At 41.2% G+C, this 17586-nt stretch overlaps 1 protein-coding gene across 1 annotated transcript in view; it reads right to left on the bottom strand.

The window, feature by feature from the left end:
• Nucleotides 1–14894, bottom strand: part of LOC131500130 (zinc finger protein 420-like) — a 28981-nt gene extending 14087 nt beyond the window's left edge. The window contains 6 exon segments of the mRNA XM_058708909.1: nucleotides 2988–2992; nucleotides 6458–6553; nucleotides 7046–7172; nucleotides 12466–12602; nucleotides 14106–14217; nucleotides 14889–14894. Of these exon segments, the coding sequence (XP_058564892.1) occupies nucleotides 2988–2992; nucleotides 6458–6553; nucleotides 7046–7172; nucleotides 12466–12602; nucleotides 14106–14217; nucleotides 14889–14894 (483 nt within the window).
• Between the last annotated feature and the right edge of the window lie 2692 nt (nucleotides 14895–17586).

Genomic DNA, 17586 nt, shown 5'->3' with positions numbered 1-17586 from the left:
CTTTTACATCTTTGGTTAGATTTATTCCTAGGTATTTTATGCTTCTTGGTGCAATTGTGAATGGGATCAGTTCCTTGATTTGTCTTTCTGTTGCTTCATTGTTAGTGTATAAGAATGCAACTGATTTCTGTACATTGATTTTGTATCCTGCAACTTTGCTGAATTCATGCATCAGTTCTAGCAGACTTTTGGTGGAGTCTATCGGATTCTCCATGTATAATATCATGTCATCTGCAAAAAGCAAAAGCTTGACTTCATCTTTGCCAATTTTGATGCCTTTGATTTCCTTTTGTTGTCTGATTGCTGATGCTAGAACTTCCAGCACTATGCTTGCCAAAATCTACTGTTCCCTGAGTTGTTCATGTTAGCCATTCTGATAGGTGTGAGGTGGTATCTCATTGTTCCTACATCACTCTTTAAAATGAATATTCCTTACCTGACTTTGCCAATAGGCCTATGGTGTTATGGAAAGACACAAGTAAAAGATACACAATCAGTTCTCTCACTTACTACACTCACATGCATATATGTGAAAATGCTAATATGCAAAATTAACACCCATCACAGGACATCAGCAGTGGAGAAATAGGGAGGACCAGTAAGTTGCTCCTCCATGGAGACAGAAATGGACTAAATTACCTTGTGAGTGCTCCAGAAGGCAAATAGGAGAACCCCACCCAGGCAGGCAAGTACAAAAGACAAAGAAAAACATCAAAGAGACAAAGTTTGTGACACTGGTCCACAACAGCTACTCACCCTTCCTGACACTCCTTGGCAACACTGTGTGGAAACAGTTACCTCTCATCAGGAGGTGAAAAGACAGGAGTGACCTCTATGTTCAGTGATCTGGCTTTTTGCAGGTGCCTGAGGGACTTATTTCTGTCATGAAGGACACGGAAGCAGAGAGAATGAGGGCACCCGCTGGATGCACTGTGATGGCTGCTCAGACAACAGGTGAGCTTTTGTTTACACACTGGAGAGACTACAGAGCTGAGGACAACAGAGGAAGGCATCATGGGCTCTAAAGAAGTAACTATACTTCCGTAAACTGGGAAATTCCAAAAATTCAGACATTACCAATTACTTGTGTTCTCCTGTACAAACAAGTTCGTAAGCCTAAACCCAGAGTTTGTTTTCTTAAATTCACTAATCTCAACAAAAGACCACAAGGCCATAAAGAAATAGAAGAACTTGTTTCACTCACAGGAATGAAATAAATCTCCAAAACTGACCTTGAATTAATTAGGAAGTATTAATGGTATGACCAAGAATTCAAGAAGAAAACATCATAAAGATGCCCATGGAGGAAGAAGAGAAAACAGACAGGTAACTAAATGAGAGCAGAAAAACTATGCATGACCAGAATGGAAACCCAAAGAGGCAAAGTATAAGAAACAATCACCCAGAATTTGGGAGCTCAGGTGGAGAATCTTTGAATTTAAAAATTATACTAAGGAGTCAGCAACAGACTTGATCAAGCACAAGAAAGAACTGGGCAACCTGGAGACCCCTTGTTTTAAATTACCTAAGAGGACCAAAGAAAACTGTGGAAAAGAAGAAAGACTCAGGACACATGGGACACCTACAAGTGGACCAATGTGTACATTATGGGGACCCCATAAAGAGAGTGAACGGGGGCAGTGAGTTTCCATGAAGGACTAAAGTCTTGTAGTTCCCCTGTATGTTGAAAGGAGAGGCAAGTTCACAAGCACAGTAAATTCACAGTAGGATAAGTATCAATGGCAGGAGATGGGTGAGGGACAGTTTGCTTGGTGATGGCTATTAAGGAAAGCACTTGTTATGATGAGCACTGTATGCAAATGATGAGCCACTGAATGAATTATACTGAAATCAATATTGCACTGCATATTACCTAATTAAAATTTAAATAAAAATGGAAGGAAAAAAGACAGGACATGAACACAGTTGTAATTAACCGACCAAAAATGACCAGTGAAAAGAGAATTTTGAAAAGCTTGACAAAGGCAACTTATCTTGTACAAGAGAGCTCCTACAAGATTGTTAGTGGGGTTCGCGGTAGATGTTATAGAAAGAATAGCATTGAACGATGTATTCAAATACTGAAAGATCAAAAAATATCCACCAAGAATACCCTACCTGGCACAGCTATTTTCCATGCATGTAGAAATGAAGACTTTGCCAAGGCAAAACCCCTCTAAGTTTATCAGCAGATCTGTCCTACAAGAAATGTTTTTTTCAACTTTTTTAAAAAATGTTTTTATTTATTTTTGAGACAGAGAGAGGCAGAGCATGAGCAGGGGAGGGGCAGAGAGAGAGGGAGACACAGAATCCGAAGTAGGCTCCAGGCTACATGCTGTCAGCACAGAGCCCGACGCGGGGCTCGAACTCACAGACTGTGAGATCACGACCTGAGCCGAAGCTGGACGCTCAACCGACTGAGCCACCCAGGCAACCTACAGGAAATGTTAAAGAAAGTCCTTCTAGGGGCACCTGGGTGTATCGGTTTGTCAAGTATCCAACTTTGGCTCAAGTCATGTTCTCACGGTTCGTGACTTCGAGACCTGTGTTACTATCTTGCTGACGCCTTAGTGCCTGGAGCCTGCTTCAGATTCTGTCTCTGCGTCTCTCTCAAAATATAAATAAACATTAAAAATTTTTTTAAAACAGTCCTCATTGAGTTAAAAAGATTCTAAACAGTAACTGAAAACACATGATAACCTAAAGCTCTGAGAAGTATAAATGTTTACACAATTATAGACCTGTAGTGTTGTAACAAGGTAGGACAAGTCACACATATTTCTGCTACAGTCTTTTTCTTAAATCAAAGCATAAAAATCAAATCTAGGTAATAATATATGCAATATAAAAATAGAATTTGTAATGTCATCAATATAAAGTGGGTGCAGATGCAGAGATGATAAGTAGAAGAATTTGTATAAACTTGACACTCTAGGCTTAAAACAGTGTGTTAGGGGCACGAAGGTGGCTCATTTGGTTATGTGTACAATTCCTGATTTCAGTTAAGGCATGGTCTCCCATTTTGGGAATTCATGTCCTGAGTTGAGGGTTGCTCCAGTGGCTCATTCGGTTAAGTGTTGGACTTCAGCTCAGGTCATGATCTCGGGGTTCATGAGTTTGAGCCCCGCATTGGGCTCTATGCTAACAGCAAGGAACCTGGAGATCCAGATTCTGTGTCTCCCTCCCTCTCTGCCCCTCCCCTGCATGGACTTGGTCTCTCTCTGAGGAATAAATAAACATTAAAAAAAAAAAAAAAAAAAAGCAAGCCCTGTGTTGAGCTCTGCACTAGCAGCATGTATAAAACTTTTTTATACCTTTAAGATGCTTTAAGTAATCTCTAAGGTAACTGGAATGAAAGTACATACAGACATTACATTCACCAATAAATACATGATGAAATTAATTCTATTAGCATGATAACTCACCTAAACAGGATACAACATTCATTTACCACTAATCAAGGAAAGAAATACACAAGATGAGTCACAAGTATGCACAGGTAATATTGCTACAAGTACATAGATACTTTTATTAGCGAAGGGCATAAAGCTGATCTTATCTGAGTTAGACTTCCTCACGTTGTCCAAAAACATTAGGAATTGAAAATTGTCACCCTATCGGGCACCTGGGTGGCTCAGTCGGTTGGGCAATGAACTTCCTTCAGGTCATGATCTCACAAATAATGAGTTTGAGCCCCACATCGGGCTCTGTGCTGACAGCGCAGAGACTGGAGCCTGCTTCACATTCTGTGTCTCCCTCTCTCTCTGCCCCAACCCCACTCACATCTCTCTCTCTCTCTCTCTCACCTTCAAGAGTGAAATAAGACATAAAAACAAAATTAAAAAGGAAATTGAGACCCTAAAACAAAATACAAAGGTAAAAGCAAAATCCCACCTAAATAATGCTTTGGAAAGTTCCATACAAAAGGAAGCACATTATTATGGAATTGCAAGACCAGACAAAATGTAACCCAAAAAATTCTACATAAAAATGATGAAGTATTTAAAAGAGGCCCATGATAAATGTAGATATTTTTTAAAGCTTATTTTGAGAGAGAATGCTCTCCTAAAGCAGAGGAGAAACAGAGAAAGAGGGGAAAGAAAGAATCCCAAGCAGGTTCCACAGTGTCAGCTCAGAGCCCAATGCAGTCCTCAGACTCATGAATCAAGAGATCATGACCAGAGCCCAGGCACCCCTAGCTATAGCTGTAATTTTGTTTTTTTTTGTTGTTTAATTTTTTTTTTTATAGCTGTAATTTTCAACTGTGACTGTGTACCTATGAAAAAGGAACACTTTCAATTACTAGCATGTCTTCACGGGCATTACAATTGTCAAGAATGTTCCTTAAAATCAACCATGGAAACCTCTAATGAAAACTTTTGTGAATTAAGCACTTAAGACATTAAACAATGTGTTATGTTAATAGATTCCTCCTATCACACAGATTTCAGGGTATAATCCATTGTTCATTTTTTTTAATGTTTATGTATCTTAGAGAGAGAGAGAGAGAGAGAGAGAGCGAGCGAGCGAGCACAAGCCAGGGAGACTTAGAGAGAGAGGCAGACACAGAATCCGAAGCAGGCTCCAGGCTGTGTGAGATCTCAGCACAGAGCCAGACATGGGGCTCAAAGTCACAAACCCAAGATCATTTCCTAAGCTGAAGTTGAAGGCTTAACCAACTGAGCTACGCAGGTCCCCTGTAATCCATTCTTTAGAATCAAGCAAACAAAAACCTTTCATTTCTTTTTTGTGAATGTTTAAAAAGTTTGAGAGAGAAAGGGAGAGAGGGTGGGAGATGGAGATAGAGAAGGGAATTCCAAGCAGGCTCCACACTGGGTACAGAACTGGACTTAGGGCTTAAATGCAAACCATGAAGTCATGACCTGAGTTGAAATCAAGAGTCAGATGCTCAACCCTCTGAACCACCCAAGTGCCCCAAAACCTTTCATTTCTAAATAAACAAACACAATCAAAAATGTAAAATAGGCCAACAATCACTTTTTAAAAAAATCTTTGGTGTTAAATTCAGATACATTCTCAGTAAATAAATAATAATTGATTTTTTCTCAAGTGAAATTACATTTATAATGAACTCTTTTTCTAAACATAGGACGTTTCCTAATTGTCTGCCTCACTTCTTATAAAGCAAATGCCCATGGTATATCAGGACTTTTGATATAACACATCATAAAGGAATCTCCTACATAACGACTCAGAGTGAAAACATATGACAAAGTCACAGGGACTTCATATTATACAAGATAAATTCATAAAAGGATTCAATTAACAAATAAAGTAACAATTGAGACTTAATTATAGGCTGTGAGTTTTCACTTCTAAATATCCTAGCTCCCCTATGGCATTAATTTATATAGAATTATATGAAAATAATAGGTGCTTTACATTATTTCACCATTGAGGAATGCAAAACATTGAGTGGAAATTTCTTATTTTACTTAATACAAAGAAAATGAAAGTTTATTGAGACAGAGAGATAAAGAACAGTGTGGAAAAGGCGGGGGGGGGGGTGTGGAAGGAGGGACGGTGGTAGGGAGGGATGGTGGGAGGGAGGGAGAAACCAAGCACTATCTGGGCTGTCAGCCCAGAACCCTATGTGGGGCTTGAACTCAGAAACACTGAGATCATGCCCTCAGCCAAACCAAGAGTTGGACTCTTAACCAACTGACTCACCCAGGCATCCTGAACTTTTTTTTTTAATTTTTTTTTTTATTTTTGAGAAACAGAGAACATGTGCCAGATGGACAGAGAGGCAAAGGATCCCAAATGGGTTCTCCACTGACAGCAGAGAGGCTGATGCAGGGCTCATATTCAAACTGTCAGATCATGGCTTGAGCTCAACCCAGACGCTTAACCAACTGAGCCAACCAGGCAACCCAAGAAATAAACTTTTGAAGTGAAACAAAGAATGAGATTTCCTCATATTAGGGAGTTGCTTTATCACCTGATGTGATTACTGGGTCTGTATTTTGTATGATTAAAATGAAAGCCACCTTAATCCTGGAAAAAGGATCAACCCGAAAACTTGTGATGTCTCCCTCTAGCGTTCCTGGGATTTCTGCACCTCACCTCAAGGTGCCCACCACTATTCTGACACACTTCACACAAGAAGCAAAACAGAAGTCACAAATGCATTAGCATACAGTTCCTCAGAAATACAGAGATTTCCGCAAGACCTCAAAGCAAATGGAGAGCCAATTAGATTATGGAGGACCTCACTGGGGATGTGAAGAACCCTCCGTGGAACTGAAGGAGAATCCTTAGAGAATGGAAAGCTTGGTATGTTGGAAAGCAGATGTCCGATGTGAGAGGAAGAGACCTGAAACTGGCCTTTTCAACCTAATTTGCATTCAAGGAGAGCTGCTCAACCACATTCTGAGGTCCAATTCCTCCTTCACGACTGGACCTCACCTCTGTCATCCGCTTCATTTCCACCTACCTGGGTGTGTAGCTACTGTCTCCTTTCTCTTCACGGCCCAGACATCCTTCTTGTGTTCCAAAAAGATGACCAGGTCTGGCTTTGACACAACAAGACCTGTTTATTAGATAAACAGATTATGAGTGTGGTTGGAGATTCTAACTTCTGATCCACTATTGTGCGCAGTAGAGCAGAGAGGACAGAGTAGAAGCTAGAAAATGATTTCCCAAGTGCTGTGGCCCAACAACCCCTTTAGAACATGCAGGACAAATTTTCCATGTTCAGATCTTGACCTCCACTTCCGAGTACTACCATGACACTAATGAGTAGCAATCAGTATTTAAGTCAAAAGAGATACCGTTTTATGCCACTTAGCCTTTAGAATTGTCATTAATGTACAGAAATGATGATGTTACCCTAAGGAAGGGAAGGTAAAGCTGAAAAGGAAACACTATGAAGATTTTTCTCTACATCCACCCATACTTCTCTCCATGACTGCAGGGATCTGAATCCCAGTCATGCAAAGAGGAAGATTCCAAGAGACAGTCTTCAAGGGAAGGAACAAATCCCTGAGTATGGTTTGGGAAACGTGGAAGGAGTTATCCTCACCCAAGAAATGGAGGTGTCCGTAGTTCTCTAACATCACATCCCTGTACAGTTCCCACTGACTGTCGTTCAGGCACCTCAACTCTTCCTGAGAAAATTCTATGGCCACATCCCTGAATGTCAGCAATCCCTGTAATAAAAAACACACTTGTCAAGTGGCCACAGGCAGAGTTCATAATGCTAGGTCAAATGAAAGAGGCAGTTAATGTCACCAGCCGGACTCCAAGACCTGACTTTAATGCTTGTGCTTGTACCCACCGATCTTGGTTCCACACTTTACTTAACCTCTTTTTCTATCTTATGTTTTACTTCACAAAAAACACCCCATGGGTATAGTCTCCTGTAGTGGAAACAGAAACCATCCAACAAAAGGTAATGACTGCCCTGAGGAAGAGCTTGGATGGACTCAGTTGGAGATTAACCCCTGACTCACACCTAAGCAAATGCATAATAGACTAAACTACGGAGTGAGTACAGTTACCTTCATCTCATACATACATTTTATTTTAAATCTTATGTCTTTGAGTGAGATAGAGCGTGCCCAAGTGGGGGTGGGGCAGAGAGAGAGAGAGACAGAATCCCAACCAGGGTCCATGCTCAGAGTGGAGCCTGACCTCAGGACTTTCATCCTGACCTGAGCCTAAATTAAGAGTAGGACACTCAATGGACTCAGCCACCCAGGAGCTCCCTTTTACCTCATTATAATACTAAAATCTCACCCAAGGAGGAGCACAAACCTCATTTCCTATGAAATATGCAGAGTATGTACACAACTGTTCTCTTAAGGCTTATGTGCAACCTTATACTCCACTTGACATAAGATGATGGCCTCCCCTTTCTGAATATCCACGCTAACCCTAAATGAAAGGACACCATTCCCCCTTCCTCTGTGAGTATCTGATTTGGAACTTCCTCCCTGTGATTTCCTTGTTTCTTGTAAATTAGTTTTGCTTTGCTCACATCCTCACCTGGTATAGTTTTTTTTGTGATCCACCAACGCCTGAACTTCTGTTAGTTCAGTTAGATCAGGAGAACTGGTTCTGGCTTAGGTGAGGTTCCTGCTTGATGAGGTAAGATTATTTGTCACCCAGTATTATTCTCTAGCATATTCTTTACCTTGGAGGTAGGAACCTTTATAAATACTGTGTTTATTCAAGAGAATTTTTAAAATGAAGGCATCAACACAGGCATATACATTTTTAATATTGTATTTACATCATACAGTACATGTGCTATCTATTTCTTAAATGGAAAGTTCTGGGGAGTGACAAATGTACTTAGCATATTCTAATATGAATTAGAATTTCACAACAGGACCTTGGTGATCTTGTTAAAATGCAGATATTGTTCAGGAGTTCTAGGATGGGGTAGATGTCTGCATTTCTAACAAGGCATTAGTCTATGGGCCAAGAGATACATACTTCCATAACGAAGAAGAACTCAAAGACAAGAACTTTTGGGGAACTTGGAACTGAATGGGATTCATAGCAACTACAGGTTCTACTAGAATAGCAAGAAAGGCAATAAACCTTTCCAAGCATTTCCTGGTTAGTAGAGGGCATTCACAGTTTTTCATAACTTATTGGAAAATAAATCATAATCTAAGACAACAGACACATTATTCTTCTATTTCCATGTGAATATTTTTTCAAGCATCCAACGTGGTAGGGATCAGGTTTTAACCCAGGTCATCTGACCTGGAGTTGACCTAAAATGACACCTAAAATATACGGAGGGGCCCCTAACCAAATGATCATAGCAGGTGTCAAACCTGAAGAATGATGGAAAGAAGGTATGCACACAAAATTGATCACCTTTATACGTTCCATGCTCACATCCATAAATATTCAAAGAAGTTGTATAGATATTAAATGTAGAAAAGTATACTGGTGACTAGGAAACATTTTCAATGAAGGACACCTGGGTGGCTCAGGGGGTTAAGTGTCCACGTCTTGAATTTGGCTCAGGTCATGATTTCACAGTTCAGCAGTACAAACCCCACCTCAGGCTCTGTGCTGACAGTCTGGAGCTGGCTAGGGATTCTCTCTGCCCCTGCCTCTCTCTTCCTCAAAAACAAACAAAACATTTTCCGTGACATGAAACTCATAAAACTAATTGTAGATAATGATGCTTAGGTCTTTTACTCACACTATCAACACAAACACACATTGAGATACAAATACAGAGGCGCCTGGGTGGCTCAGTCGGTTAAGCGGCTGACTTCGGCTCAGGTCATGATCTCGCGGTCCGTGAGTTTGAGCCCTGCATCGGGCTCTGTGCTGACAGCTCAGAGCCTGGAGCCTGTTGGATTCTGTGTGTCCCCCTCTCTGACCCTCCCCCATTCATGCTCTGTCTCTCTCTGTCTCCAAAATAAATGAACGTTAAAAAAAAAAAAAAAAGATACAAATACAACAGTTATTTCTGACTCTAGTATGATGAAGGATACAATCAGAAAATTTTTCACCTGTAGCACAGAAAGCTAACATACAGTTGTATTATGTGGACATTCATCAAATAAAGGCTGGTTCCTACATTTTTCTTTAAGGTTATTTATATTGTGAAAGAGAGCGTGGGTAAGCACGGTGTGAAATGTGGAGAGGCAAAGAGAGGGAGAGAACCCCAAGCTGTGACTCCAGGCTCCAGGCTGTGACTGAGCCACCCAGGTATCTCTGGTTATTACACTTTTACAGGGTCTCATGACCACGGGTACATGTCACCACTGCTTCATATTGAACTGAATGGTAAGCACCAGAGAAATCTTGCAGAAGCAGTTTTACACGTAGAAATTTAAAGAAACATTTGTGATTGAACACTCTATGAACCTACCCTCCCCTTGAACATATAAGCTTCATGCAGCCAAAGTACAGTTCTTTCTGCCCACGGGTCCTGCCCTGTGCTACTTCAATAAACTATCTGGCACTACATAGTATCTGAAGAGTTGTCTTGACCATAGTACTCCATGATCTGCTAATATAGTTTTTATTTGAAAGCTTTTTTAAATTTTATTTTTTAATTAATTATTACTAAGGAGAGAGAGAGAGATGGAGAGAGACAGAGAGACAGGGTGGAAAGGAGAGAGGGCAGAGACAGGGAGAGAGAGAATACCAGGAAGGGCAGAGAGAAAGGGAGAGAGAAAGAGAGTCATGGCTCCTGTTCACCTGATGCTGGGCTCCTGCTCAGGATCGGTGAGATCATGAACTGAGTGGAAGTCCGACACTTAATGAACTGAGCCATGCATGTGCCCCTCATTGAAAGCTTTACTTCATTCATCATTTGTGCTCTGTTTTATTTCAGGATTTTAAGACACTCAAACATGGTAATTATGTGATTCTTCTTTCGTTTTTTGAAATACACAGAAGTTGAGTAAACATGTGTCATGACTTTGCAGCAAAATAAAAAGCTACAGGATGAAGGTCTGACTCATTGAGAACCTTGACCCCCAGAGGTCATTACATCACAACAGTGAGGGTCTCATTGTCTGGTGGGGACGAATGTGATGTGGGCCAGGAGTCAATGTTCAAGGAAATAGTCTTGAGCCTTTTTGGTAAACGAGGCTGTTTGTGTAAAAGCACAGGGACAGGATCTGTGGGAAGAATGAGCCACAGGGTGATTGAGAGGAGCTGTTGATTATATACTTTTAGTTGCGGGGGGGGGGGGGAGAAATATAAGTTTCTACAGGGATTTAATATGTTAAAGAAGACTTCCAGGACCTGGAAGTCTGTCTAGGTTAAAGCTAAGCTTGCTGTTTGCCTCTAGGAAAGCATCAGCATTAAAGCAGTTGTGAATTCATTGAGGAATATCTTCCTTGGCCAGTCCTGAGTATTTCTGCCGGGGTTGTAAGTTGTGAGAAGTTTTAATTTTATCCACATTTCTTTCGCATTTGTCCTCCTCCTCAGAAACTACAAGGAAGGGGTGCCTGGATGGCTCAATCAAGCGTCTGACTTTTGATTTAGGCTGAGGTCAAGACGTCTTGATTTGTGAGTTCGAGCCCCTTGTCCCACTCAGTGCTGACCTGAGTCACCTACTTGTGACGTGGCTCTCTCTTGGCCACTCCCCTGCTCTCTCTCTCTCTCTCTCTCAAAATAAACTTAAAAACTTAAAAAAGAAAAAATAGCTACAAGGTAAAAAAGATACAAGAAAAGAGAAACTAGGAGAAAGATATTTCCAGTTTAAATGTGATGGTGTCTGGAAATTGCTCAGGGAATCTGGCTGAAATCATTACAACTGAAGAGAAAAGTATGAACATTACAGGGGAGGATTCTGGCAGAGAGAACAAACCCAAGTAATAGAAGATAACATCAGCTGTAAGGAAACAAATGGATATCAGTGCCTAAGGCACACCTCAGGACACGGGATCCCGGGTGTGCTCTTGTGACCCCAAACAGTAAATCACACTATAAACAAGTTAAGGACACAGTGGATTTATACAGACTTTACCACATATACTTGTCATGTCCTGGAATATCTAGGATATCTTAAAGTAGCTTTTCCACATCCTCAAGAGCAGGAACATTCTAAGTTATTCTGTGCCTCATAACCATCTTGTGTATTTGTGCATTTTCATAATCCTCCTCTACCCGGGGCACAGAAAGCATTCGGATAAGACCTACACGGGAATGGTTTTCCTTGATTGGTATCCCAGGACCAGACCCCATCAGCAACAGCACACTTGGCCTCAACACCTTCCTCTCTGGATCTGTCACAAAGGGAATATTTTCAATACTTGTAGGAATTTAATTCAAAGTGACAACTGCTGTTGCCCTACTAGAAGCCAGGTTGGAGAAAAGGGAGAGAGGTCTCTGGGATATAGGGGAGGAATGTTCTGAAGACATAACCTAGAATATCTTTTGTGAAATGTTAATAATAGGTTAAAATCTGGGGCACCTGGGTGGCTCAGTCTGTTGAGCGTCGACTGCGGCTCAGGTCATGGTCTTGCAGTCTGTGAGTTCGAACCCCACATCCGGCTCTGTGCTCAGAGCCTGGAGCCTGTTCCGGATTCTGTGTCTCCCTCCTTCTCTGACCCTACCCTGTTCATGCTGTCTGTCTCTGCCTCAACAAAATAAACGTTGAAAAAAATTAAAAAAAAATAGGTGAAAACCTAAAGCAAAACCATAAGAACTAAACAAATAAAACCATTGGTATTTAAAATTTTTTTAATTTAGAGAGAGAGAGAGAGAGCGCGTGCACGCATGCAAATGGAGGACAGGGACTCAGGTAGAGAGAGAAAATCTTAAGTAGGCTCCAAGCTCAGAAGGAACCCTGATGCAGGGCTGGATAGCAGATCCCTGGGATCAAGACCTGAGCCTAAATCAAGAGTCATATGCTCAAATGAATGAACCACCCAGGTGTCCTGCAATTTCTACATGCATGGATTATCCTGAGAACAAGGTGACAGGTTCTCTTGCAATGGACTCAAGGCTTACCTGAGAATTGGCCATTTCTCCTTTCCTCTCCTCTTCAAGATTTTTCTCAGAAGATTTTTGTGGAGAAATCCCAGCTGAAGTGGGAGCAAAAGCCTTTAAAGCCACCACTGCAACCTCTTCACCAGTAGCCTGGTCACCTGCAGGCAGAGCTTTGAAATGCAAAAAAGACCCAAGTTCCTCATCATTTGTGTCAGGAGCTATTCAGAAACTATGGTGTCCCACGTGGAGACCAGCTTCTGAGTTTCCTGTCTCTGCTTTCAGGGGGCCTCCCCTCGCACAGAAGCCCACAAATTCTGCTTGAGCATAGGAACAGTGTGTTACATGGACCTGACCCTCCCCATCTCCTGTACCGGAGACCCTTGAGCCAAAGCCTGGACTCAACTCTGATAACTTAATGGGAAACCTTTCGGCTTAACTCTGGCTTCCCTTATCATTTTGATAGGAAAAGATCGATTCAGTAGGGAGAAAGGGAACCATTAGGACCTGAGGTCCCTGGGTTGGGAAAACACATTTTGGAACAATGCTGGGAATGTCTGACTACTGCAAACCCCCTGAGGAGTAAGGTTCCTCTTAAGAATATGACAGACACCACCTACTCCCCTGCAGGAATTTGACTAAAGACCTAACTAAAAGCTGGTAGTAGATGATAAAACTTAAAACCCACAAGGAACAGTATGGCCATAGACCACTCCTCCTGGAATAGAAATGAGCCAATCAGGAGGGAAAACCCAGCACCTGGAGTTGTTAATCCAGTATGCGTAGGACTTGAGAAGGAACAAGGGGGAAGGGAAGAGGGAGAGACCAGAACCTTATACCACAAAGGCCCTTGCCTATTGTCACTGGTATTCACATTCCAATGCCCCCTCTCTGTAAAGAGAGCTTTCCTACTACTCTTCCTCTGTTATACTGTAATAAAGTTTTGCCTGTTGCTCATTTTGTGTCCACCTCTTTATTCTTTGAATCGCTGAGAAAACAAATCCCTGAATCCTGGGTATTGACGTAAAAATCCCATAACAGAAATCCCTGGAGCACTTCACTAAAACAACACTGTTGTTTCCACCCACACCAGTTGAGGGAATCTGAGGGGGAGGGTAGCAGCAATGATTATTAATGCAAACTCCACACAGGATCCTTTTGGGAAGCATTTGGGAAGTGAGCAAGGAAAACACAGTAACCATGGGTATGGTTATTGTCCTGATTTGAATCCATGCCTTCTCCACTGATCAGAGTTTCTGTAAATTTACACATTCTCCTCCTTTCTGCTTCACAGAAGGACACGCGTTTACAAATGGAGCTTTCCCTGATACATGCGAATGAGCAAGTTTTGGGGTGATAGTGGGGTGGTCCAGAGCGATGGCCAAGAAAGAATTCTCGAAGACATTTTTTCCATTGGCATGGAATATCTTTTTCCACACCTGTGCTTTCAGCCTGAGTGTGTTCCTACACCTGAAGTGAGTGTCTTAAAGGCAGCACATATCCTTCATTTGTGTACTTCTTTCCTTTCAGCCAATGTATCTCTTGGATGGAGAATTTAGTCCCTCTATATTTAAAGTATGTATTGACACAGGTATGGATGGAGTTACTCTTGTCATTGTTTTCCATGTTTTTAGCTGTTGTAGAAGTACTTGCCCCTTTCTTACCGATTTGGTCTTTTTCTTTGTGATTTGTTGATTTTCTACTGGTGTACTTTGATTCCTTTCGATTTGGGTTTTGTGTATCTACTACAGGTTTTGCTTTGTGGTTACCAGGAGGCTTTAAGGAGACATCTTATAAAAATCTATTTTGTTACCATCTTAATTTTGCATACCAGAACACTTTGAGACCTGAGGTAATTCTTAAAAGAGGTCAGTGTACAATCCTATGCCATGTTAGGGAAGAGTTAGTTACTCCCTTTATGATATGTGTGAAGGTTTCTTCGTTTCAACCACATCAACTGGTATTCTCTACTTGTAACTAAATCTGTTAAGAACTTGTCTCAGTATGTGCCTGGACTGCACAAAACCAATAAACAAAACATTTTATTTCTAACATTCAGAAACTTTTTCAGTTTTCATAAATGTTCAAGAATGACGTTCTCAACACCCATTTCGTAATAACTTACATCAGTGTTAGAAACATAAGTGACATCTCCAGTTAGGTTTGTTCATAGATTGTACATGATATTGTCCTCCATCTCCATGGAAAATCAGGTATGCAGGAGTCCCACCTAAGAGGGAAGGGCATCTGATATCTTTGATGCAGGAAGAATCATCCACATACTTTCAACACCCACTGGGAATCAGTGAATTGTCTGAAGTGATTTGGGAGCACCAATACATTAATACTTGTAGTCAACATCTTAAAGAGGGCCAAGGTAAAACAAAAACACATTGAAATTACTTATCCCTATGCAAAAAACAGCCCCAGTCTATTTTCAGGCATACCCGCATATTCGATACCTAAGTGTTCAACTTTGTTTTATCCCATATGGTTAAGTATTTTTATGGAGAAGAACGTCTGAATAGAGTGACCGATGTACTCCTTTCTACTGTGAATTGTGACGTTTATTGACAGTTGATGTTCAGGTAACTGGATCACTAACTATATCTTTCAGGTTACTTTCCTCTCTGTATGGCTTTGTTTTCCAAAGTGTATACTTAAAAAGATCTTTCCTTATTCATACATTATGCCCAAGTAGGCATTTGGAGATACTGAGTCATGACTGAATTCCAGTTAAAGGCATGGCCACTCCCTTTACATGTTATACTTTTGTTCTTGTGTCATAACTATGATACTGAGGCAGTTGTGAGGTCCAGGCTAGAGGTTTGCCACATTCCTTACATTTGTAACGTCTCTGTGCAACAGGAACTATGGTAATGAGTAAGGCTTGAGCAGTCTGAAACGTTTGTTACCACATTCTTTGTAAGTTTTCTCTGCAGTATGAGTTCTGTGATGTTGGATGAGGCTTGAGTACTGATTAAAAGGCTTGCCAAATTCTTTGGATTGGTAAGATCATCTCCAGTATATATCCTCTGATGAAGAATCAGGGTTTAAGCTTTGCTTTAGTATCTTGCCACATTCCCAATGGGTATCATTACTCTTTACTATGAATTATCTGATGTGGAATAACAGTTGAGCAGTCCTTAGAAATTCTGTCATAGTCTTAACATTTAGAAGATTTGCTCTAGTATGAATTCTGTGTTAATAAGTCAAAGTTGAACAGTAATCAAAAGTTTTCCCACGCTCTTTACGTTGGTAAAGTTTCTCTCCAAGATGAATTCTGTGATGTACATTAAGATGTGCCTCGGGGGAAAAGGCCTTGCCACTTTCATTACATTGGTAAGGTCAATCTCCAGTATGAATTTTGTGATGGTTGGTAAGGCTTGAGTGGTGCGTAAAGGCCTTGCCACATTCTTTGCATTGGTAAGGTTTCTCTCCACTGTGAATTCTGTGATGTCTCTTAAGGGCCGATTGAGAGTTAAAGGCTTTGCCACATTCTTTACATTGGTAAGGTTTCTCTCCACTATGAATTTTGTGATGTCGAGTAAGTTCTGAGTGCCCTTTAAAGGCCTTGCCACACTCTTTACATTGGTAAGGTTTCTCTCCACTGTGAATTCTGTGATGTCTCTTAAGGGCCGATTGACAGTTAAAGGCTTTGCCACATTCTTTACATTGGTAAGGTTTCTCTCCACAGTGAATTTTGTGATGTCGAGTAAGTTCTGAGTGCCCTTTAAAGGCCTTGCCACACTCTTTACATTGGTAATGTTTCTCTCCAGTATGAATTCTGTGATGTACACTAAGATGTGCCTGGCGGGAAAAGGCCTTGCCACATTCTTTACATTGGTAAGGTTTCTGTCCGGTATGGACTCTGTGATGCATATCAAGATGTTCCTGGCGGGAAAAGGCCTTGTCACATTCTTTACACTGGTAAGGTTTCTCTCCACTATGAATTCTGTGATGTCTCTTAAGGGCCGATTGCCAGTTAAAAGCTTTGCCACATTCTTTACATTGGTAAGGTTTCTGTCCAGTATGAATTCCTTCATGTTGTCTAAGGGATGATTGCTTGTTAAAGGCCTTGCCACATTCTTTACACTGGTAAGGTTTCTCTCCACTGTGAATTTTGTGATGTCGAGTATGTTCTGAGTGCCCTTTAAAGGCCTTGCCACACTCTTTACATTGGTAAGGTTTCTCTCCAATATGGATGCTGTGATGTACATTAAGATATGCCTGGTGGGAAAAGGCCTTGCCACATTCTTTACATTTGTAAGGTTTCACTCCAGCATGAATTCTGCGATGTTGTATGAGGTTTGAGACGAACCCAAAAGCCTTGCCACATTCTTTACATTGGTAAGGTTTCTGTCCAGTATGGACTCTGTGATGTACATCAAGGTGTTCCTGGTGGAAAAAGGCCTTACCACATTCTTTACATTGGTAAGGTTTCACTCCAGTATGAATTCTGCGATGCATCGTAAGGGCTAAGAGCCGGTTAAAGGCTTTACCACATTCTTTACATTGGTAAGGTTTCTGTCCAGTATGAATTCTGTGATGTTCTGTAAGGACTGAGGCCCGGGAAAAGGCCTTGCCGCATTCTTTGCATTGGTAAGGTTTCTCTCCACTATGGATTCTCTGATGTAACTTAAGGGCTGAGTGCCAGTAAAAGCCTTCATCGCATTCTTTACATTGGTACGGTTTCTCTCCAGTATGAATTCTGTAATGCTCTGTAAGGGCTGAGGGCCGGGTAAAGGCCTTGCCACATTGTTTACATTGGTAAGGTTTCTCTCCAGTATGGATTCTGTGATGTCTCCTAAGGGCTGTGCACCAGTTAAAGCCCTGGCCACACTCTTTGCATTGATAAGGTTTCTCCTCAGTATGAATCCTGTGATGTTCAGAAAGTTGTGAATGATGCCTAAAGGTCTTACAACATCGTTTACCTTTGGAAGGTGTCTCTGCAGTATGAATTCTTTGATGTCTTGTAAGGGATGAGGGCCAGATAAAGGACTTGCCATCTTCTTTATCTTGGTACGTTTTCTCTCCAGTATGAATTATTTGATATCCTGTAAGGGGTGAGGACTGGTTAAAGACATTGCCACATTACATCTGCAATGGTTTCTTCCCTCATGAATCCTCTGATGACCACCAACA

This window comes from Neofelis nebulosa, chromosome 17 (genome assembly GCF_028018385.1).
Source record: "Neofelis nebulosa isolate mNeoNeb1 chromosome 17, mNeoNeb1.pri, whole genome shotgun sequence".
Taxonomy (NCBI): domain Eukaryota; kingdom Metazoa; phylum Chordata; class Mammalia; order Carnivora; family Felidae; genus Neofelis; species Neofelis nebulosa.
The sequence above is the reverse complement of the archived record's forward strand: the minus strand, read 5'-3'. Positions and strand labels throughout refer to the sequence as shown.